This window comes from Sus scrofa, unplaced genomic scaffold (genome assembly GCF_000003025.6).
Source record: "Sus scrofa isolate TJ Tabasco breed Duroc unplaced genomic scaffold, Sscrofa11.1 Contig1226, whole genome shotgun sequence".
NCBI lineage: Eukaryota > Metazoa > Chordata > Mammalia > Artiodactyla > Suidae > Sus > Sus scrofa.
This window is the reverse complement of record NW_018084840.1, coordinates 17,966-43,071: the sequence shown is the minus strand read 5'-3', so window position 1 is coordinate 43,071 and position 25,106 is coordinate 17,966. Positions and strand designations below refer to the sequence as shown.

General features: G+C 35.9%; 1 protein-coding gene across 1 annotated transcript in view; it reads left to right on the top strand.

Moving 5' to 3' along the window:
• Positions 1 to 25,106, top strand: part of LOC106507421 (fibrocystin-L-like) — a gene marked incomplete at its 5' end in the record, with an annotated part of 64,013 nt that overhangs the window by 21,642 nt on the left and 17,265 nt on the right. Inside the window, 13 exon segments of the mRNA XM_021081259.1 lie at positions 70 to 338; positions 1,755 to 1,846; positions 5,279 to 5,438; positions 5,754 to 5,889; positions 6,655 to 6,798; positions 8,731 to 8,888; positions 9,739 to 9,852; positions 11,700 to 11,849; positions 12,889 to 13,013; positions 17,006 to 17,169; positions 19,164 to 19,336; positions 23,215 to 23,362; positions 23,874 to 24,028. Coding sequence (XP_020936918.1) covers positions 70 to 338; positions 1,755 to 1,846; positions 5,279 to 5,438; positions 5,754 to 5,889; positions 6,655 to 6,798; positions 8,731 to 8,888; positions 9,739 to 9,852; positions 11,700 to 11,849; positions 12,889 to 13,013; positions 17,006 to 17,169; positions 19,164 to 19,336; positions 23,215 to 23,362; positions 23,874 to 24,028 — 1,988 coding nt within the window.

Genomic DNA, 25,106 nt, shown 5'->3' with positions numbered 1-25,106 from the left:
CAAGTAAGAGGCATTGAGATTCTGCATCAAAATTCCAATGAATGTCTTCTTTTATTTTGTTATGTTCAGGTGGGAGAGGCCTAAAGCTTGAGGTATGGAATAATAGCCGGCCATTACATCTTGAAGAAATACTTGAATACAATGAAAAAACTCCAGGGTACATGGGTGCCAGTTGGGTAGATTCAGCTTCCTATGTTTGGCCAATGGAACAAGACACATTTGTTGCACGCTTCAGTGGATTTTTGGTGGCTCCAGATTCTGATGTTTATAGATTCTACATCAAAGGTGATGACCGTTATGCTATTTATTTCAGCCAGACTGGACTTCCAGAAGATAAGGTATGGAAGCCACAGAGGACTAACTGATATTATGGAAAAATATGATAACCTTTATATGTATCCCATTTATTCCACACTAAAACCAATGAATATATTAAAAAATTTATGTGGTAGGTTCTTGGCTATTTTAATACATGTGATATGAACTCTAAAGTCATTATTATAGAAAATCCAAGGCCTAAAAGAAAACACTTTCCCATTTTCTAAATTTTCTCTAATAAAGAAAAAAAAACACATAACACTTCAACATTAAAGATTGATTTTATTATGAAAGAATTATAATCACACATAGGAAATTTGGAGAAGAGTGCAAATATTTTTTACTAACCTACTAGATCTGTTTCACTGTTATTTGGCCATAAGATTAGTCTATTATTTCCTTTCTATATTTTGTTTTTTACACAAGTAGGGTCATGCATCCAATTCATAGTCATTTTTTGTCATTTATTAGTATTTTCATCTATTATTAAATAGTGTATATAACACCCTTTTTGTTGACTGAATAGTATGTTATTGCATGAATTTAATAAACTTAGGTAACTTACCCCATACTGATAAGTTTTTAACTTACTTCTGGTTTTTTTTTTTTTTTGCCTGCACTTGCAGCATGTGGAAGTTCTGGGGCCAGGAATCAAACACACACCACAGCAGTGACCAGAGCCACAGCAGTGACAACGTCAGATTATTAACCCATCAGGGAACTGCTACTTCTGATTTTTTTATGACCACAAATAATACTCTATTGAACCTTTGTGTTCATTAAATTATTCTGTATTTTATGTTATTTCTTTAGAACAATTTCACAAATATAAAACTAATGGACCAAATCAAAAGAATGTTTTATGACTCACTGTATGTATGGCAAGGTTGTCTCCCAAACTGGATGAACAAGTTTAAATTCCTGCCTGTAATATATGAATTCCAAATTTACTGTAGCTTTTCGGCATGTTTCCTTTAAAAATGGTATAGTCATTTCTAATGGGAAGTCCAAAGTCTTTTCTTTCTAGTATGCAGACCCATTTGGTGATCTTTGTCATCTTTCAGACCTCCTTTTAATGACTAAGTCCACGGAGTAAAAAGAATATTTTATTTAACAATAACAACCTTCCTCCCAGTATGCATCTTTAAATTTCCCATTTTCAGTGCTAGTTGTGGAAGAGCTATGCTCTATGTGTATTCATGGAACAGTGAAGTTGATGTCAGTTAAGGATGGAAGAAGTGAAATGAGTTTTGATAACTTTTTAAAATTCCATTTCATGAATAACAGTTATCAGAAGAAAAATATTAACTATTTGTATATTTTTCTATTCATAAAATTCTAAGACTGACAAATAATAAATGCTATAAAGTTTTACTAATAAGTTCTTTCTCCCCAACCCCACCCCTGCCTCTCTCTCTTTGTCTTTTTGGGATAAGGTAAGGATTGCTTATCATTCTCCCAATGCCAACAGTTATTTTTCCAGCCCAACACAAAGATCAGATGACATTCATCTTCAAAAAGGAAATGAGTAAGGTTTTTTCTTTTCTTTAAATTATTGTGTAGTATTTTAAGACTATAAATTTATACCTAAAATACTTCCAATTTGAAAAAAATTTGTGAAAAAAAGGAGTTTGCCTAGTGGCTTAGCAGTTAACGAACCCGACTAGCATCCGTGAGGACACAGGTTCTATCCCTGGCTTCACTCAGTGGGTTAAGGATCCGGCATTGCTGTGGGCTGTGGTGTTGGTCGCAGATGTGGCTCAGATCCAGCGTTTCTGTGGCTGTGGTATAGGCTGGCGGCTACAGCTCTGATTCAGCACCTAGCCTGGGACCTCCATATGCTTTGGTTGCGGCCCTAAAGAAACAAATAAAATAAAATACTTTCCATTTGTTTTATTGGTAGAAGTAATATTAGTTTATTGGTTTAATTTATAACTGGTCATTCTCTATAATTTTTTTAAGTTTTGTTTATGTATTTTAAAGAATAATGACATTGAGCCAGCTAGGAAAATTTGAATCTAAATTATTCCTTTTGCAGAAATTACAATTTTGTGAAATTTACTTAATTTTCTTACTAGGACCTTTTAATCGAACCTTTTAATCAAACCAGCCATCTTGTTTCTCTGCTTCTCTGCTCCTATTTTCTCTATTACTAGAGAAAACTCATAAAACCTCATGAATTGGTGACACAGTTAATATATATTTAATAGTCACTGATTTATTCTAGATCCTAGGCCAGGTACTGGAAATTTAATACACAGGATATTAAAATATATTCCTTGAATTTAAGAAGTACATTGTTTAGTGCTGAAAGGTCAATTCCAGGGAGAAAATGTAGATATTGTTGAAATAGCTAATAATTGCATTCAAAAAGCCATTCAGGATTCCTATAAAACAAGGAGGTAAAAGACATGATATATGCAAAATAGCTAAGTTACATGGAGAACATCAAAATATTCATTGAAATAATCTTCCATTTACCATTTATGTCTGTTAGATTTTGCTGTATAAGAAACCATTCCCCCAAATTTAGTATCTTAAAGCAACCTAATTTTTGATTGGCTGTATAGTTCTTTTAATCCTGCTACTTTAGGTGGGGATTGATGGTCTAGGATGGCCTAATTCTAGAGCCTCCATTGTTGTGGTGTGACTTAGATATCTGGAATGTGTCACTCCACATGCTCTCTTATCTTCAAGGAGGCAAGCTAGCTCAGGCTTGTCACAGTATCCTAGCAATCAGGAAGGTGATTCCTATTGCACAAGTAGTTTTTAAACTCAGCTTGTATCACATTTGCTAATATCCCATTGGCCAAAGCAAATGGTTGAACTTAGATTCAACAGGTGAATAAATAGACTTCACTTCTTTTTTTTTTTTGGTCTTTCTAGGGCTGCACCTGCAGCATATGGAAATTCCCAGGCTAGGGGTCGAATTGGAGCTGTAGCTCAGATGTGAGTCATGTCTGTGACCTACCCCACAGCTCACAGCAACACCAGCCAGATCCTTATCCCACTGAGCAGGGCCAGGGATTGAACCCATGCATCCTCAAGGATACTACTTGGGTTTATTTCCCCTGAACCATAACAGGAACTCCAGACTTCACTCTTGATGGGAAGTTTTGTTTTGTTTTGTTTTAATTCTGCCACATCACCCTTCCAGATATTGATTAGATTATACTTAGAGTCAGCACCATGAGGATCTGATGGAGTTGGACAGAGAGGGTTGGGATCAGTGGTACCTGAGAACAGTCACACTTAGTGTTCATTTAAGTCTTAAGAGTAATAGTATAAGGAAGGGATTCCATTTCTTTTTTCTTCTGCCTATTCTCACTTCTTTATGTATTTAAGCATTTTCTTTTTTAACTAAGATCGCTGGGCCAATTCAGAGTAAATGGAGTACCTTGTCAATTCCTTATTGCCATTGTTAATACACCTTCAGGCTTTGCTTTGACCTTGGAAAGTGAGTTCAGTTTACCTTCTTGGGGAGAGCACAGAAATTGCATGAAGGTGACTTGTGATACAACTGTTGCCTGGCATCTGTGCTTCTGCAAACTAGCTTGGAATTTACACTTAGAGTGATGGCTGTGAGTTCTGAAATTGAGGCCACTCTAGCTGGTTTATTGTATCGTGGTCCCTGGAGCCTTTTCAAAGGTAGCTCATGTTGCCGGTTCATTCTACTCAAATAATAGAGCCCCACTTCTAAGTGCATATCTCTTTGGTCACCCCCTTTCTACTTTGAATTCTATCTCAGTTACTGATTTTTAAATAATTTTCAGTCTTTAAAACCTTAGTCTCTGTTATTCATATGAACAACCATAATACATATTTTATGAAGATTAAGTAGAATAATGTTTGTGAAGTGCTCAGTGTCTAGAACACAGAAAGTGCCTTGAACTATTTTTAAGCTGTCAGTAAGGATACAGAATTTAGTGGTTCTTCTTCAAATCCTGCTCTCCCTAATTAGTATTTTCCACCTTGATTTGACAGAGCTGGCAAATATGCCCCTAGAGCAGCCAAAAGCCTGATGTTATCCTCCAGTATCAGTTCTGTGAAGGGACTGACCCAAAGCCACATCATCCTTGCCAGATGGGTGGTGATAAATACCCCCCATTCACAGTCTTTGTGAGCTGTGGGTACTTATTTTTCATATACAAGAGTATCTGTTGAGTGATGTGAGGCAGTTTAGAGGAGTTCCCAGCTGGCTCTCCAAAGATGGCAGCAGTGGTGTTATTGATAGAGATTTAGGTAGGGAAGCAGGAGCACCTGCATTACTGTACAGGTAGTACACCTGTAGCAGCTGGCTAGAGAACATCTTATCCTGGATAGGGAGTTGGATGATGGACAGGGAGCCTCAAATCAAGAATTCCAAATATAAGGTATGAATCCCATCCAGCTTGTTGGAGGGCTATAGTCACTAATCAGTAAAAGTTTCTTGAGTGAATGTTTTATTTCCTAAGTTACAAATGAAGACAGTGTTTAAGGAACATATGGTAGGGACTTTCTTCCCTGACAGGTACAACCACTCAGATACAAAATATATGATATGTCTAAGTTGGTCTGACATTTTCTCACACATATTAAAGTATTTAACCTCTGCATGTGCTTTGTAGTCTTATGCCAGGGAATTTGTATTATAAGCTACAAAGTCATTTTGTTTTAAGCTCCTTGAAAATAAAGGATCTTATTTTTTCAATCAATATTTATTGACAAAACTGAGTGAATTAATCATTAATGGAAACAACTCTCTATCTCTAATGCAGATATTTTACACAATTCATTTTATTTTAGCAAACTGCTATGAAACTTTTGATATTTTAATGGTTAAAATCAGGGAGACTAAAATATAAATCATTTAATAGGAAGGTGTTTTATATAGTGTTGAAATTTGATTCACTGAAAGAAAAATTTATGAGAAGTGCTCTGGAGAAAACCAGTCACATTCTTTAGTTATTCTGTTTTCCAGATATTACATTGAAATCTTGCTGCAGGAGTACAGACTAAGTGCTTTTGTTGATGTTGGACTGTATCAGTATAGAAGTGTCTATACTGAACAACAAACGGAGGATGCAGTAAATGAAGAACAAGTGATCAAGTCCCAGTCAACAACTGTCCAGGAAATACAGGTTGGCTATAATTATAGATCCACTTTAAACCAAGTAAAAGTCAAAGGTAGGAGCTAGCTTTGGTTATTAATTTTATTAGGTAAGATCATGTTTGGAAGGGAAGTGGCCATGGAAAATTATTGAATTGTGGCTTGGAATATTATTAATTACAAACTAAAAAAAAACCCTGTTATTTGATGACTTACACTTTAAAATAGTTGATCATTTTCAGTAAAATAGGGCAATATGGAAGCATGGAATAGCTGACTTTTGATGCTTTTAAAATGTTTTTTTCCTCCATATAATAAATATATGCTTTTTAAAATTGGGGAATAGGTTATAACATTGGAAGACTGGGAAACAACCAGTGCAACTAATGAAGTCCAGAAGATCATGGTAACCAGTCCATGTGTGGAAGCTAATTCATGTTCACGTTACCAATATAGATTAGTTTATAATATGGAAAAAACTGGTAAGTTGTAAATAATAAAGGAGATTTTATTTTTTTTCATGTATAGAAAAAATATTAAAAAGTATTTGCTCTAGTCAAATTCTACTACCTGGAAAATATAATTTTAATAGTATGCTAGACAAAGTAGCAAAAAATATATACTATGAAGAAAAATCTTCAGACTGGGATAGAAAATGCATCTAAAAAACAACTTCTGGGTATATACTAACATTTTCTTCTACAAGGATCATGGTAAATGCATATCTAAGTACACATAAGGAATTTACATATCTGTGACTCACAGTTGTAAGTTAATAGGAGTTAGATTCATCCTTATAGAGAGGTAAACATTTCTTTCAGTTTCTCAAATTGATATGTCTGTGAGACACTAATTGATCTGTTAATAAAGACATTGTATTTCTATATTTTATAATAAACCCTGAAAAGATAATTTTTGATACTTTTTTTTTCAGTAAGTAAATATTGATCCGTGCTTACTGTTCGCCAAATACAGTGCTTATTACTATGGAAACATTAAAACAATAAAATATGAACCCTATACTCAATAGATCACAATCCAATTAAATAGTCAATATTATTGAACTTGAATCAATTTCAGAACATAATTTCATTAAGTGATAACTTATGGTAAAGACTATAGGTGCTTTAAAAAATTCAAATGTAAGACATCAGTGCTGACTGTGGTAGTACAGGAATTTCAACCTGATTTTTTTCTGATTAAAGCCCCTAATCATCTTATTTTATTTTTCTTAATTCATCCAAAAGTCTGGCTACCTGGCGATGCTTCTGACTTCATACTGCAGTCAGCCTTAAATGACCTCTGGTCTGTAAAACCGGATGCAGTTCAAGTAGTAAGAACACAAAATCCCCAAAGCTATGTTTACATGGTAACATTTATATCAACTAGAGGTAAGCATATATTTCATTTTGCAATTCTGTAAAGCTTTTTTCCTAGGAAACAAATCTGTGTCCTATTCAACTCCACTGAAAAAGGTGAAGAGTTCCGTAAAATGACAGAGGAAAGGAAATGGATTCATAGCCTTGATCAACTTTAGGAGAAACAGATGTAAATGGTTTATTTTTTTTTCTATTGTAATTTAAATTTCAGTTGTATTTCAAGGAATATACAACTCTAATTCAAGAGATAAATACTACTATATATCTATGTGTTGTATTTATAGTAGTATATATACTACTGATACACAAGCAGTATGATATCCTATTTCACATTTAGGAAAAATTTGTGAAGGTGTTAATTCTGGAAATGAAATTGAAGTAAATCAGTATTTCTCAGGAGACATTAGTCTGGCCGGATCTTGCCTGATGAAAGGATTCACTGGTCAAATCCATGTGGGAAACACTGCCTACCACAGCTCTCCTTGAAAATTGATAGAGCTCATTAGAATATTAAAAACCCCAAGGAATCCTGCAGAGAGGAAACAAACAAAAACAATAATAAAAACAATAACAACAGAAAAGCAGTGTACCTGTGTTTAGTGCAGTGTTTTCCAAAATTATTTGACCTCTTTACCCTTTTCAAGTAGTAGCTGTTAACTTGTTATGTTTTCAAGTCTTAACATTTTTAAGTTTTGGAGCTAAGTTTAGCAACCAGTTTAGGTATTTGAGATATTTAGCTCATGAAATAGGTCCCTGAATATGTGTTTGCTTTCTTTGAGCAATCACTATTTTCCTATTCATATAAGTAAAATGTTTTTTTCAATGTTTATGTCTCATTCTATGATATTGTTAATTTAATTGTTGAGTGAAGAATGAAGCATATTGTTTAACATGAATTGGAATTCTGTAACTTCCCAAAGTTTAGATTGTCAGAATGCTTTATAAATGAAGAGTTGGTTATCCTTGTTCTCCCTGAAACATGTATTTAGATCAGAGGGAAAATTTAAGGCTTCAGCAGAGACCTTGAGAAATATGGTACCAAAATCATAATGGGCAGTCTAGGACTTCACCAAACAGAGAAGGTCAAGGAGATTCCACTGTTAAAGCATCCTCCCAAAGAAGAGAGACATCTGAGGACAAGGCCTTATTTCTCTCAACGTGAAATTATATAAATAAGTCTCACAGGCATGGGGTGGTTTCCTGGAATTCATCTATTTATGTCTAAAGAAAATAACAGTTTCCTAGCCCAGCCCTTTACTCTTAGATGATGGAACTGGAACAAACCTAAAAGAATTTTTGTAGTGTTCTGTTGCTCATTGATCTTTACCTCATGGTCCCAATACTAATCTCGATTTAGCTTATAATACTTCCTTTAAGCCACAAAAACAGAAACTTAAATGTATAGTACTTTATCTGCTGTTTTGTATTTCTGCTATAGCTAAATCTCAAGTTCAAGGATCTGCATCTTCCCCATTCATCCTTTTTTTTTGTTTGTTTGATAATACAAACTCCAAATAAAACCAATTTTGTTAAATCTGAGTTTCTTCTCTTTCTTTCTTCTTTCTTTCTTCCTTTCTTTCTTTCTTTCCTTCCTTCCTTCCTTCCTTCCTTCCTTCTTTCCTTCTTTCTTTGTCCTTTCAGGGCCACATCTGCAGCATATGGAAGTTTCCAGTCTAGGGGTTGAATCGGAGCTGCAGCTGCCAGCCTATGCCACAGCTGTAGCAACGCAGGATCCAAGCCGTGTCTGTGACCTACACCACAGCTCAAGGCAACGCTGGATCCTTAACCCATTGAACAGTGCCAGGGATTGAACCTGCATCCTCATGGATACTAGTCTGGTTCGTTAATGAGCCACAATGGGACTCTAAAACTGAGTTTCAATTGTGGATATATTGGTATTTAATTAATTATCTTCTTCACATTCTGCTTGGTACTTCATTGCAGGAGACTTTGATTTGCTCAGTTATGAAGTATTTGAAGGGAACAATGTCACACTGGCTGTTACAGAGCAAACCAAAGGAAAACCCAGTTTGGACACATTCACACTGAATTGGGATGGGATCATGTCCAGACCTCTTATGCCACAGTCATCAGAAGCTGAAGTATGCTGTTAATTTTTTAAACAGAAAGCCATCACCCTTCTATAAAACACATTTTAAGGAGTAGTAATTTATCTCTTCCTTGGTATGGTGGGTTGAAGCCAACTCATAGAAAGTGGGGAAGGGAGGAGATACCACAGTGACAGGAAATGAAAGGGGAATTCTCAGGTCTGTGCCAACAGGACACAGGTATCTGCTTATGGAGCCACTGTCCAGAAGGAGTGTTTGCTTGTGAGTTAGTGCATTTCAGCTACTACCTATACAATGAGTATGAGTTAATATTTGATGACTAAAGATCATATGCTTTCTCAGGTCCTTAATTCTAAACACCAATTGTAGTTGTGCTTTGCCAGAGAAGTATATGTGGAAATTACAGACATCATCAATGTGTATTATTTGGTATTTCTTAATAATGAATACAGTATTATAGTAATGTATCTCTTCTTTTGAGAAACAGAATGCAGTGGAGTATATAGTTTTTCCAGTTAATTTTGCATTAATTGGAAAAACTATTTTGAATCTGTTTAATTAGGTGTGGATTCATTTAACTTTGCCTCATTGCTGTCTTAAAAAAACTACTAAGCTAATATGCCTACCCTTTGTAATAATAAACAAGCTAAGATCAGCCAGATGGATGTACCTATTATCATTCTAAAATAAGTCTTGAAACAGTTATTAAATGCTGAAATTATCATATATTAAGTTAAAATTACTTAGGAAATGACCTTATAATTATGCTAACATGAGAATTAGGAAATTTTCCTTTAAAACTTATTAATAGACTTAGTAGTAAAATTACTAAATGTTCTAATTCTTCATAAAGAAGTTACTAAAGCTGATATTGTTAACTTAGTTTCAGGCAGCAGTGGAAGAAATGGTTAGTGCCAAGTGTCCACCACAAATTACAAATTTCGAAGAAGGATTTGTTGTGAAATACTTCAGAGATTATGAAACTGATTCTAACCTGGTATGGAATGTTTAATGAACCGTGAAGCAGCTCAAATAAGAATTCATATAAATGTTTAGAATTTTGTCATTTTTTGGATTTAGCATTAATTCCTTCATTATTGAATGTCAAGTTGCAAGCATAATTTTGTTGCACATTTCTTGGTAAAGCCTGTTCTGGCATCTTTTTGCATTATAAAATGATTCATTTGTAAATTTCTACCACACATGGATTTTCTAAAATCAAAAGAAAGTAGGAGTTCCCGTCGTGGCGCAGTGGTTAACGAATCCGACTAGGAACCATGAGGTTGCGGGTTCGGTCCCTGCCCTTGCTCAGTGGGTTAACGATCCGGCGTTGCTGTGAGCTGTGGTGTAGGTTGCAGACGCGGCTCGGATCCTGCGTTGCTGTGGCTCTGGCGTAGGCCGATGGCTACAGCTCCGATTCGACCCCTAGCCTGGGAACCTCCATATGCCGCGGGAGCGGCCCAAGAAATAGCAACAACAAAAGACAAAAAAAAAAAAAAAAAAAAAAAAAGAAAGTAGCCAAGACTGTGAGATCTGTTGGGGTTTTGTTTGTTTTCTTCACTTGGATGAAGAATATATTTTTCTTCCTCATTGGCTTCAGAGAATACAGTTTTTAGTAGAGCATTATATAGTGAATTTACTTCCCTTGCAAATAAATATGGTCAGTATGTATTGACATTTTTCATACAAAATGTACCAGGAAAGAGAGGAAGGAATGATTCATTTCAGACAATTAGGTGCAGAAGGATTGGGGAAGATTTCATAGAAAACGAAATTAGTATAATGCCTAGTCATTATTTATTTCTTAGTGAGATACAAAGATTTTTTTTTTGCTGTACAGTAAGGAACACTTAAAATACCCTTATCTTCCTAATTCTTATTTTGAAGACTTGAGGAAGCCAGATAATCACCATTTCCAAGTGAATACCCCAAGAAAAGAAATCTATAGTCTAGTTATTCAATTCAGATCAATACCCCAGAAATAAATGAATCTTTGAAAATATATATCATGTCATGTTTTATGTGAACAGTTTTGTTAGTGAGGAAAAAGGAACATTATTTAAGGGCTCCATTTCAACTTTATTTAATAAATATATGTGTATTGGGGTTCTCTTATCCTGAGAGAAGGGACTTGAATGAGTAATTTACATTATACTCCTTTGCTTCTTCATCTCCCATCATCATCACAGCACGCATTCTTGGCTCCACATTACCTTGAATCTGCATTTTCCAGAACCACTCTCTCAATCCCTGCTTCTTTGCATGTATTTTACCCAATGCCCCTTGACTCCCTTTTCCTTTTAAATAGCTCCTGTTTATTCTTAAAGACAATTCATTTGTCGCTTTCCCCTGAGTCATCTTTCCTGATGCTTTATGTGAGTTAGATGCCTTCTTTCAGCTTTGGTTTTATAGTCCTTGGTTCCTTTGTCCCAAGCCAGTAGGCTCCTATGTTTAGGAATAGGGTTCTTCACTGCTTGAACCCTGAAGATTAAATGAAAAACAAGTAAATGAGCAAACAAGTAAAAACCTCTCATGGATTGAACACTAAAAAACGTTTGTGGAAGGAATGAATAAATATACTTAAGGAGTTTGTAATAGAAGGGGAACAATGGGACTTGGGAAATAGTCATATACAGGGACAAGGGATTATATGAGTATGGATCTAAATGAATGATAGAGAATGAGAGCCTTAGAATTTTAAAGAAGAGAGAAAACATTTCAAGTTAAAGTGGCTTGGGAAGCAATGGGATCTGAATTGGAACTTGAATGACTTAGGTGAAGATGTTGGTGAATGAAGCAGGGCAATAAATCATGTTTCCATTTGAATTATAATTGTTTCCGTAGGAACATATTAATAGAGGGCAGAGGACAGCTGAAACTGATGCTTACTGTGGTCGTTATTCCCTGAAAAACCCAGCTGTTCTTTTTGATTCAGCAGATGTTAAACCAAACAGACTGCCATATGGAGACATTTTATTATTTCCTTATAATCAGGTAAGCTCAACAAAATGATATGCTAATTAAATTTATAAAATACCTTGGTAATAAAATTTCATGAAATTTTAAGACAAGGAAAAGTGCTTGTCATGAGAAATCACATCACGTTGGACAGGCACCATGGTTCACATGCTGGGTGCTTACAATTTCCTCTTCTGTTGATTCTCAAAAGAAGAAATTAAAAAAATAGTAATATTTATAATATATGTAATATAGTGCCATGTATGTGTGTCCTGTTTTATCTCATAATTTCTGAAAAAAAAACGATTTGGGTGCAAATATAAACACTAAAACAAATAAAAATATATAATCTCATCAATATTCCTTCATTAATTAAGAGGAAACAAAAACAACCATTATAGGTTGATCTTGTGTATCCAGTCAGGGGAAAGGAAAATCAAGAGTAAAGGAGGTGGCAGTTTTAGGATAGGTAACTAAAGCTAGCAGTTGTAGATTTACCCTTTCTCTTGTTTCGAAATTCTCAAATTATAACATATATTCTAATGTTCAAAATTCTGAACATATCTGGCATTCTTAACAAGTTGTGGGTCGTTAAAATTGGTATTTAATGACTATTGTATGGTGACATCACCATCCCTAAGTGCTCAGCTGTGGGTCACGTCCTGGTTAAGCTACCTGAATGTTTATCTGTCTTCTCTCTCTTTGTGTAATAGGATTTTAAATAACTGAAGAGTCCAGTTAGAGCTGGCCTTAATCCTTACATAGCTCCACGACAAGAGGGAGTGACTTAAGTCCATTTTTAAAGACATCATATCTAAGAAAACAATAAAAAAGAATTAGTCATTAATTGTAAGGTCACACCAACGCCACATCCTCTTCTATAAAGTCTTCCCCCACTCTTCTGCACCTAATTGTCTGAAATGAATCATTCCTTCCTCTGTTTCCTCCTATATTTTGTATGAAAAATGCTCAATAAATATTTATTGGGTTGGATTGAATTCATTTGAGTTGCTACAGAACAATTTAATGGTGAGATATTGTTACTGATTTTTTTTAATATGTATTCTCCATGTAGTTATGTTTAGCATACAAAGGATTCCTGGCAAAATCTATTGGTCTAAAATTTCAGTACCAAGACACAAACAAGATTACTAGAAGCACTGATAGACAATTTACATATAACTTTGCATATGGAAACAAGTAAGTTATTCTATGAATTTGAAAACTTTGTATTATTGTATGCAAACTGTGAATATAAATTTCTTGTTTGGTTTTGAGAATCATGTGCATTATGGATCTAACTGAGGTTTTTCTACCTTCTACATAAGCTTCCAAACAAATAGTTGTGCCAAAGTAAATCTATAGATTGTGAAAATAAAAACTGGTCTAGTTTCATTATCACCACGACCATTTAAAACACCCAACAATGGTAAGCTTTAGAATTTAAATTATGTTATTAAATCTAGTAATGTTCTGAATTACTGAAGGAAAGTAGAAAGAGACTGCCTTATCCAATATTCTCATTAGACATTGATCAGTGAAAAAAAAGTGCTTGTTCTGTGTGATTGGAGAAAATGAAATATTTTAATGAATATACCAAAATTAAGGGAGAAAAGGTATTTTTAAATACTGGATTTGCCAAAAGTTAGAAAAATGCAAATAGAGAGACATAAAGGGAGAAACTAAATGAGCCTAGCTGTTTAATGACCACAGTTGTCATACCCTCAAGCACAATGTAGTTCTGCATAATTATGTTTTGGATTTTATTAATTATATGCTCTGAAGTTTATCAATCTTGACTTTGCCTTTATAAGTACAGTATATGCAAACATTTTACCTACAATAGAAATAATCATGAAGACACACACATACACATACAGTCTTATTTTTTTTAATTTTCCCCCAAAATTTTAAAATCATGCTTATTGAAGTATAATTTACATAATGTTATATTTTCTCTTTTTAAGGGCATAGTTCAGTGAGCTTGACCAATGTATTCAGTTAAGTAACCCTTACCCCCTTAAGGATAGAGAATACTTCCTCTCCACTGTTTTAGAAAGTTTTTTTCTGTGTAAATTTGATGTCATAAAATACTTATGGTATAATTTCCATGTCTTCCAAAGATTTCTAATATGTTTCTTTTGTGGGGTTTTTTTCCTGTCATAGTTACATAAAAATCTTCTTTATCTTGTATCAATCTATGCAGTTTCCATTGTTCTTTAATGCATATCATTTAAGTTGTCATCAATCTGTAGTATATAGAGAGCACTATTCTCTGTGCCCTGTGTGATGTTCTCATCAGAAGAGTGGGGCTGTGAAAACTCAGAACTGCTATGTATGGAGCACGTGTGAGGCAAAGTCAGTGCCTCCTCTCAACTATTCGGACAGAAGGGAAGAGAAAATAATCCAAATTTAGAAGTAAAACCAAATGATAACCATAAACAAAACAAAAACAAAGGCAAGATCAGAGCCATTACACTGCTGTGTCAGTTTGAGGGGAATGTCCTCCCCCCATAAAAGAACAGTAACCTAACTGAATTAATTCTTTTTTTTTTATTTTTTTTAAGGACACACCCATGCCATATGGAAGTTCCAGGGCCAGGGATTGATTCTGAGCCACAACTTTGACCTACGCCTCAGCTGCAGCAACACCAGATCTCTTAACCCACAATGCTGGGCAGGGGATTGAACCCATGCCTCAGCAGCTAGCCAAGCCACTGCAGCTGCATTCTTAACCCACTGCTCCACAGAAGGAACTCCTAACTGAATTAATTCTTTAAAAAAAAATGTCCTTCTCTTGACAGTTCGGATTTCACCCTCCAATGACATTTGGTTAAACGGAGTGTGACTCCTATGTTTGCCCTTTTGACGTTTTTTAAATTTGTTCCATCTTTGTTTCACACAGAGATGAAGAAGATGAAGAAGATAGGCAGAAAGAGAAAGAGACAGAAGAGTGTAAGAGTACATATTGGATTAAACTGTCCAGTAGCCTCAAAGATGCAATAGCCTTTATCTTTGAGGCTATTGCACAGTTTAATCCAATATATAAAATGGGACCAAAATTAGCTTCCAGAATAGATGAAATGAGTGGGGACAGTTCTGGAATTCCCTAGGATTGACTCAGAAGAGGCCACAATACTCTGTTGGCTGTCACATAGGAAGGAGCAATGCCAGGGGTCAAAATAGCCCTCTCCGTGTTAACAAGCAAAGAACATGGAATGTCTATGCACAGAATGAGTATATCCCACTATCTCCTGCCCAGTTTGATTCACATCAGGAGTAATCCCATGATGGATCAGTATGAAGCAGAAGCCCTTCTTGAAGGGACATTAAAAGGTATATTTTGCTATAACTGCTCCTTGCATGCTCAAATTGAACCATGGAATCACAATTTTTATTTTGATCACCACCACCTGTGTGCCCTTCATTCTTCCACTGCAATAGGATTTTGGAAGGTTTTACAGATCCCAATTCTTCCATGTTAGTCAAACCATCACTTATGAGTAGGTCCTACTTTTAGCCTATAGTTTATTTGCTGTGCAGTAATTTGAAGATGGAGGATATTTGATGGAACTAATGGGCTTCCTTAACTGTAAATGCTACAAGATTTTTCAACAAGAATATCACAATTTTTAAAAGAGGATGATTCTCTGGTTAAAAACTATTACCAATCAAGGCAATTTAAACTTTTCTGCTCTTAGCTGGTATTTCTAGACCTGCTATTATAGGTCAGACAATCCATTTAGACCAAATGGAAGTGTTAGTGTTACCTGACTTTCGGTACAGTGTTTGTGTCAAAAGTGTCATTTTTTTTCTCAGTGACTGTTCTATAACTGTCCAAAACCAGTGATGTTTGTAGTTGTAAGTCAAGTTTCAAAATCCAAAAAGTTCTTTCTGGTTTTCCTTTAGAAAATGAAATTATCTAGCTTGGTGTGCAGTTCACTTAAATTCTGGTAACATTTATATAGACTCCGTTTCTTTTCTAAAGAGACCTGCTCAATGTACCATTTATTTTCTAAGTAGTTTTTAGAATTTCAGAATCATGTAATTAGTAGTAGAAGTCCACTTAAAGGGCTGAAGTACTTTTTAAATTTGAAGAGTAAATTAAGAATAGTTCTGTGTATAAATGATGTCAGACTAAGCTTTGATACCCTAGAGGTGGATCCCATGATGAGTTTGCAAACCATGAAGTTTCAAAACAGGCATAGGTGCCCAAACTGGTTTGTTACTCAGTACAGTGGTAGCTGATGCAAAGATTATTGTTAAACTGTATTCAGTTATTTGAATGGCAGTATTTATCTTTTTATTGCAAACTCCTGTAACTGAATTGCTCAATGTAATTTATGAGATTCCAGTGTAGTTAATATTTAATGGAAATTCTGAATCTAAATTTTACATTTAGAAGGTACTGCACAACTATTTGTATCTATAAATAACTTCACCTTTTGTCACTTAGTTACAGTGAACAGTGCAGCTCCACTGAACTCTTCTGGAAGCATTGTCAAGTTCTAGTTTTGCTTCTTAGTATTGGACTGAATTTGCTGTTCAATCCCTGACATTTTTTCACTAAAACAGTTTATTTTGTTCTTGCGTCTATTTTCTATATGCTTTCCACCAAGGTACATGCTCCTTGGTTTAATTGCCTGTCACTGCAGAATGTTATTTTACATTTTTAAAAAATTTTTATTTTATTTTTGTTATAGTTGATTTACAGTGTTGTATCATTTTCTTCTGTACAGCGCATGACCCAATCATACATACACATGCATTCTTTTTCTTGTAATATCTTCCACCATATTCTATCCCAAGAGATTGGATATAGTTCCCTGTGCTGTACAGTAGGACCTCATTGCTCATCCATTCTAAGTGTGATAGTTTGAATCTGTCAACTCCAAACTCCCCACCCATCCCACTTCCTGCCCTTTATTTTATATTCTTATGGCTACTGCTAAAGCTATAAATAAAAGAAAACCTATCTCGTATGCAGTGTTAAATCTTTCACTGCCAATGTAAATTTCTGTCTGCTCTCACTATGGCTGCTTTTCTGTGCTAATAAAGTATGCTTATGGCTTTTCTTGTGGGGGGAAAAAAAACCCCTACTTTTACTCTTTAAGATTGTAATACTTTTTTATAGTTGTTTCCATTAAATGTTATAATTGATCTATACACCTAATTAAAGCACTGTATTTCAGCTGGACCTACACTTGTATAGACCTTCTGGACCTCATACAAACCAAATACACTGGCACCAATTTTTCTCTTCAGAGGATTAATTTGCAGAAGGCATCAGAATCACAGTCTTTCTATGTGGATATTACATACATTGGACAGACAGCTACAGTTGCAGCATTGGATGGTATATTGTATCATTTTATATCTAAAATTTAAATCTTCTAAACCTGTTTTGTACTAAAATCTTACCATGGACATTATTTACATGTATCTTAGAAACATTAATTTCTAAATATTGAGTCATTCCTCTTAGTAATATTCTGGTTTAAATCATATTTTAATGAATAGGGCCAGGTGATTAGTCTAAAGGTAAATGCATCTTTAATGTAAACATTGTCAATAGCAGGAATTAGTCTTATGTTCCTGGATTCTGTTTACAGATAAACTATGGCAAACATTCTGATTTTGCCTTATTTGATTTGAGAAATCAGCCACCAGTATAGAGATCTGTTCTTGAAAGGCAACTATTGACACTGACATCTGTCTAGTGAGAAGAGCGGGACCTTTCCATGGATTTTATTATGATAATAAGTAATGTTCAAAATGAAAATTTTATTTCTGATAGTTTTAGGTTTTTTTTTTTTTTTTTTTTTTTTTTGTCTTTTTGCTATTTTTTGGGCCGCTCCCGTGGCATATGGAGGTTCCCAGGCTAGGGGTCTAATCGGAGCCGTAGCCACCAGCCTACGCCAGAGCCACAGCAACGCAGGATCTGAGCCGCGTCTGCAACCTACACCACAGCTCACGGCAACGCCAGATCGTTAACCCACTGAGCAAGGGCAGGGACCGAACCTGCAACCTCATGGTTCCCAGTCAGATTCGTTAACCACTGCGCCACGACGGGAACTCCTAGTATTTTTTTCTAAACATGTTAATAAACATATATGTGAGATACGATAACAAAAGTTGGACTAATAGTTTTAAAATCATGGAGTTCTCATCATGGCTCAGTGGAAATGAATCCACTAGTATCCACGAGGAAGCAGGTTCAACCCCTGGGCTATCTCAGTGGGTTAAGGATCATTGCTGTGAGCTGTGGTATAGGTTGCAGACGTGGCTCAGATCTGGCATTGCTGTGATAGGCCAGCAGCTACAGCTCCGATTTGACCCCTAGCCTGGGAACCTCCATATCCTCTGGGTGTGGCCCTAAAAAGACCAAAAAAAAAAAAAAAAAAAAAAAAAATCAGCTAACTCCAAACAGTCATCTCGATAAGTCGATAAGTGACTATTACCATATTTCAGAGGCGTTTTGGAATCCTCTACTTTAGAAATGTTTTCAACTGCAATGTCGTGATTCAACTGGTAAAAAACTGGATGTTATTGTTCCTTTTGAATCTGTTATAACTAGATCTACATTATGATGAGTAGAGCACAGAAGACCACTGATTTGTTTTTGTTTTTGTTTTTGTTTTTTTTGTCTTTTTGCCATTTCTTGGGCCGCTCCTGCGGCATATGGAGGTTCCCGGGCTATGGGTTGAATCGGAGCTGTAGCTGCCAGCCTACGCCAGAGCCACAGCAACGCAGGATCCGAGCCGTGTCTGTGACCTACACCACAGCTCACGGCAACGCTGGAACCTTGACCCACTGAGCGAGGGCAGGGATCGAACCTGCAACCTCATGGTTCCTAGTCAGATTCGTTAACCACTGCGCCACGACGGGAACTCCAAGACCACTGACTTGTGCTGGGATAAATGTTGTAGTTTACTAAACAACATTCATTTAGTGCCTACCATATGGCAGGTACTGGGTTGGTGCAAAGAAGGAGCAGAGAGCCGAATAGTCCTAGTCCTGCCCTCACGGAATATCCTTTTAAGTACCACATTCAGGGTCCCACAGCAGAGCACAACTAACTGGCCTGCAGAAGGCTGCATGGAACCCAGGGCTTGGTGGCTTTTCAGTATTTTGTTTTACCCAGTGAGGCTCATATATCAAAAGATTTTGAAGCTTCACATTCCAGAAGTGAAAGTTTGCCAAGCTTCACAAACTACTTGCCTTAAGGTCTTCTTTCTAAAATTTGATTTTAAATGGCTTATTCCATGACACATGGATATTATTCAATGCTTTTCTTTTTAGCAGCAGAAGCTATGCAGTTTTAACTCTCATTTACTTTTTATTCTTCAGAAATGCCAAAGAGAAGACTTCCAGCACTAGCAAATAAAGGAATATTTTTAAAGCACTTTCAGGTGAATCGAACCAAAATTAATGGATCAAGTATGACCAACCAATATTCTGTCACCATGACATCATATGATTGTGGTTATAATATACCCATGATGGCTGTGAGCTTTGGGCAGGTATGCTTAGAATTTTACAAGTAACTACTTTCAACTTATGAAAAATTAACTTTGACTAAGTAAATTTTAAATACTTTTTTTCTTTTTTTTTTTTTTACAAATAGCTGATATAGAGATTGGATATCTTTTAATAGGACAAAACAGTTATTCTCAGGATAAAATGAAAATTTAGAGGCTTGTTGAAATTGAGCATGAAAATTCACTTTAAATATTAAAAATTTTTAAAAGAAGTATATCGATGGGAAAAGAAGTGGGAGGAAATAGCTTTAAGAATGAGCTAGTCAGATTTAAGTAGCATTTTCTATGTTGATGTAAAAGAAAAATTTGTGGGCTCTTCCAGTAAAGATCTTTGAACAGAGATTATTGAAGGAAAATTTGAGATTCTGCATTATGTTTTAAAATAGTTTCTGTTATAAACACCATTTTTTTCTTGTATCAAAAATTATACAAGAAGAAAAAAGTGGTTTTCCACAATTGCAAAAGGATCTGAATAATATTTGTACCGCTTGAGTTTAAGTTCTATATTAAATATTAACAATTATAAGTATTTTTACATTTAATTTGCTACAGAAATATACAATGAGTTAATGTAATTGCCTACAGCAAACCAAAATCAAGTATAGTAAGTCCAGTATTAAAGGTTAAACTATAATTGATGTTACAATTTGAGTCTCACAGAGAACTTTGTGCTAACAGTTTTAAAAGACTGAGATGATTTAAAAGACTGAAAAACTATGTGTTCCACAAAAATTGCTTTTCCTTATCCAGGACCAGTGTTTTAGTCTTAGTATAAAGACAAATATCTAGTAAATGTTTTTCAGTCTTTTAGCCATATAACAAAATGTAATAGTGTATGTGCACATATGTTAAATATCCAGATCAAGGAATTGTCTTAAAAACTGTAACTTGGAGCTCCCATCGTGGCGTAGTGGTTAACAAATCTGACTAGGAACCATGAGGTTGCAGGTTCGATCCCTGGCCTTGCTCAGTGGGTTAAGGATCTGGCATTGCCGTGAGCTGTGGTATAGGGTGCACACGTGGCTCTGATCTAGCATTGCTGTGGCCCTGGCGCAGGCCGGTGGCTACAGCTCCCATTAGAACCCCTAGCCTGGGAACCTCCATATGCCATGGGAGTGGCCCTAGAAAACAAAACAAAACAAACAAAAAACCAAAAACAAAAATGAGAAAAACTCTTTTTTTTTTTTTTTTTTTTTTTTCTTTTTAGGGCCACACCTGCAGCATATGGTTGTTCCCAGGCTAGGGGTCTAATCAGAGCTACAGTTGCCGGCCTACACCACAGCTCTCTGCAAAGCAGAATCTGAGCTGCGTCTGCCCGGATCTTTAATCCACTGAGCATGGCCTGAAACCTCTTGGTTCCTAGTCTGATTCATTTCCACTGCGCCACGACGGGCACTCCTGATCTAGCTATGCCTTTTATGAATGGTGCTTTTGGTTTCGAGTCTAAGAACTCTACTCTTAGCCCCAAATCTTGAGGGTTTTTTTCTTTTACTGATAGTTTTATAGCTATATATTTTACATTTAAGGCCATGATTCATTCTGAGTTGGCTTTTGTATGAGAAATGAAATTTTAGGTCCAGATTCATTTGTTTGCCTATCCTTACAATTGCTCCAGCATCATTTATTGAAAAAGCTGTCCTTGGAGTTCTCATCGTGGCTCAGGGGAAACGAATCTGACTAGCATCCATAAGGATGCAGGTTCAATCCCTGGCCTCGCTCAGTGGGTTAAGGATCTGGTGTTGCTGTGAGCTGTGATGTAGATGGAAGACGTGGCTCGGATCCTGCATTGCTGTGGCTATGGTGTAGGCTGGCAGCTGCAACTCTGATTTGACCCCTAGCCTGGGAACCTCCATATGCCATGGGTGCAGCCCTAAGAAGATAGATAGATAGATAGATAGATAGATAGATAGATAGATAGATAGATAGATAGATAGATGGATAGATGGATGGATGGATGGATGGATGGATGGATGGATGGATAGATAGAAATTGAGAGATTGCTGTACAGTGGGAAAATAATAATTAAAAAAAAAACAAAAAAAAACAAAAAAAAAACAAAAAAAAAAGAAATTGAGAGATGTCAAATAACATTCCAAATTTTTACTATTTGAAAAAAAAAAAAAGAAAGAAAGAAAAAGCTGTCCTTCTTCCATTGAACTACTCTTGTACCTTTATCAAAAATCAGTTGGGCATGTTTTTGTGGATATATTTCAGGATTCTCTGTTCTGTCTCATTGCTCTATGTGGTGATCCTTCCACCAGTACCATACCGTCTTGATCCCTGTAGCCATGTAGTAAGTCTTAACATTGGGTAGAGTGATTCCTCTAATTTCTTGTGAAAAGTTGTTTTAGCTATTCTAGGTCCTGTGTCTTTTCCATATAAATTTTGAAATAAGCTTGTTTATGTCTACCAAAACCTTACCAGTATTTTTGAAAAGAATTGCATTAAATCTATAGATTATTTTGGAGAGAATTGATACTTTTATCATGTTGAATCTTCCAGTCTGTGAACACAGATTGTCTCTCCACTTATTTAGATCTTCCTTTTTTTTTCCAACATACTTAGATCTTATTGAATTACATTCACCAGCATTTTTTGATTTCAGATCAGATGCAGTACATGTTTTATTAGTTTTCTGTATAAGTATTTAATTTTCTTTGAAGCCATTGTAATGGGGTCTTTTGTTAATTTCAGCTTATGCATGCTTGTTTTCTGTTTATAAAAATGTGATTGGTTTTTGTGTGCTTGTCTTATATTCCACACCCTTGCTGAACTCTGTGAATTTTTTTCTTTTTGTATAATTTTTATTTTTTCCATGAATTTTTAAAGTAAATGTACTCATGTAGTTACTACCCAAGTCAAGAGAAAGAAACTCATTAGCCCCCCAAAAGCCTTCTTTGTGCTTTTACCTTGTCATTAGATTACTCACCCACACCCCAGATAATGACTGTTTTGACTTCTGTTATCATTAATTTTGCTTATTCTTAATCTTCATATCAATGAACAATACAATATCCTTTCGCATCTAGCTTTTTTAATTTGATATCATGAGATTCATATTGTTGCATATAGCTATAGTTCATTCTTTTCTGTTGCTATACATTATTCCCTGGTATTAGTATACAACAATATATCCATTCTATTGACAGGCTTTTGCACTATTTCCAGTCAAGGGTTATTATAAATAAAGCTGCTCTAAACATTCTTGCATAAGTCTTTTGGCACTTACATTTACTCATTTACGTGGGCAATGGGGCTTAAAATTTTAAATCCCACGGGATTAACGGGGATAAGAAACAGGAGAATATCATTTTCACTATTAGAGTTACAGTCTATGAATTTTTATTACTTGTGTTGCTTTTGTCAGTTGATTGCCATTAGACAGGTATTTCCTGGGTCTGGAGCAGTCAATGTACTGATCATATACTTCCTTATAGTAGTAGTTAAGTTTTGAAGCCTCCATACATTATTCCTCCAAAAGGGTTTTTAGGTTTTTGGCAGCCAAGACCGGATCTCATGTTTCTTTGCCTCCCCACTGTGATTAACACCGTACCTTGAACAGAATGCCTGCTCCATAAATATTTGTTCCTTGAGTGATGGAGGGTACACCCTGAATTAATGAGGTATTACTGTGTTCCAGCTGATTGCTGTGCAGATGACTGAGTTGACTTGGGCCTCATTATCACAGCTATCTAGGTATGGCCTGTGCTGATTTATGTGACTCTCCTTAATGTTCTAAAGAGTCCTGAATACCTGAGGCTCATTTATGTCATGTCACAGGATTGTACCCTGGTGAAATAGAAATCATGTTAGCCATTGTTATGTTTCATCATTTTATCAATATTTATTTTGGAAATTAGATAATCCCAGAGTCGACAGAGAATGAGTCTGTTTACAGAGGAAATAATTGGCCAGGGGAGTCAAAGATTCGTATTCAAAGAATTCAAGCAGCATCTCCACCTCTAAGTGGCAGCTTTGACATTCAGGCTTACAGACATATTCTCAAAGGTATATGAGAAAATTTCCTAACTTTGGTATACGTATCGATTGGATTGTTCTCATCTAGAAAATCATAATAAACCTTTTGATGTATTTCTTTTTAATATTATTTCTTTATGCAAGTTATAGAATTGGGATTTTTGAGAGTAACACAAAGCTAAATTATTTGGAACAAATGACATTTCACATTTTCTTTACCACCTCACCCAATATACCAAGTTAAATTCCCAAAAGTTTGTTTCTCTTATGTCCATGACTGACGGGTTATCTTTAAAGTTAATTGATATTTTTTTGAAAAGACTTGAGCCATGGCTCAATGTCTGATATATATTACTCTTGTAATTTTTGTTTCTAAGAAGTATATAAATTTGTTGTGTAATAGTATGCAAATTTCATTTTTTCCGTATTGAAGGAGGACAGTTGGTATACAGGTGATTAAATACATGTCATGTATCTTAAGGGTGACCACTGGTTTGTGCATTTTTGACTCCTGCTGTTTGCCATCCCTCTGTGAGCACAGGCATCCCTGCTGCTGTGTCCGCTGCAGAATTGCAGTTTGCTCTCCAGAGTCTAGAAGAAATGGGACAAGTCTCAGTAACACGAGAGGGAACCTGTGCTGGATACTCCTGGAACATCAAGTGGAGAAGTGCATGTGGGAAGCAGACTCTCCTGCAGGTTCTCTCCTGTAGCCTGGTTTCTGTGTTCTTCTGTGTGTTCCTTGCTTACTTGCATCCCGGCTGTATCCACGGCATATATGCGTTTCCCAGGTTAGGGGTCAAATTGGAGCTGTAGCCGCTGGCCTGAGCCACAGCCACAACAATGCCAGATCTGAGCAGCATCTGCAACCTGCACCACAGCTCATGGCAACACCGGATCCTTAACACACTGAGCGAGGCCAGGGATCGAACCTGCGTTCTCATGGATACTGGTCAGATTCGTTTCTGCTGAGCCACAGAGAGAACTCCTGAGACTGTATTTTAAAAATTGCAAACTATAGACTAAACATTAAAACAAGGAATTTGAGTTGAAGAAGACTGTTCTAAATTAAGTGGACCAGGTGTTCTCTTTCATGGAGAACTGCTATTGATGCTTTATTTCTGATCCCCTGTGGAGAAAGTACAAAAACTAGGCACAGGAGGTGCACAGGCAGAGCTAGTCTCGGGACTAAATCTGGGTACACATTATGGAGAGCCAAGCAGAACCAGCCTCTCTGTCTATAATTCTACCACTGTACACTGCAGCTATATTCTGGGACCTTGGATACTGCTCTGGTTTCAAAGATTACCTTTTCAAGTTCCTAACAGAGGTACACCTTAAGTTCTCATCTAATTACTTTTTCTTAGAATGTGGATGGAGACAAGCGACAGGAGTCAAGCTCAGAATATGTGAAGGAGAAAGGTCTAGAAAAGACTGGGGGCTCAGATGTTAAAAATCAAAAAGATGATGCTTTCTAGTGATGATGAGAATGTAAGGTGCACTGTTGGTGAGAGAGTAAATTGTGACCTTTTGGGAGGATAATTTTGTCCTATCTAAATATAGATACCTTATGATACAGCAATTTCAGCTCTGTAATTCTATTCTACTGAAATAATAATACAAATAGAGAGTGAGACAGGCACAGAGGTAGTCCCTGGAGCATTATTTGTAATAGTAAAAAACCTAGAAACCTAAATCCATATGAATAGAAAAATGGTTGTTAAAATGACACAAACTTAGCATGAATATCATGCAGCCATATATAGACCCCCTGGAA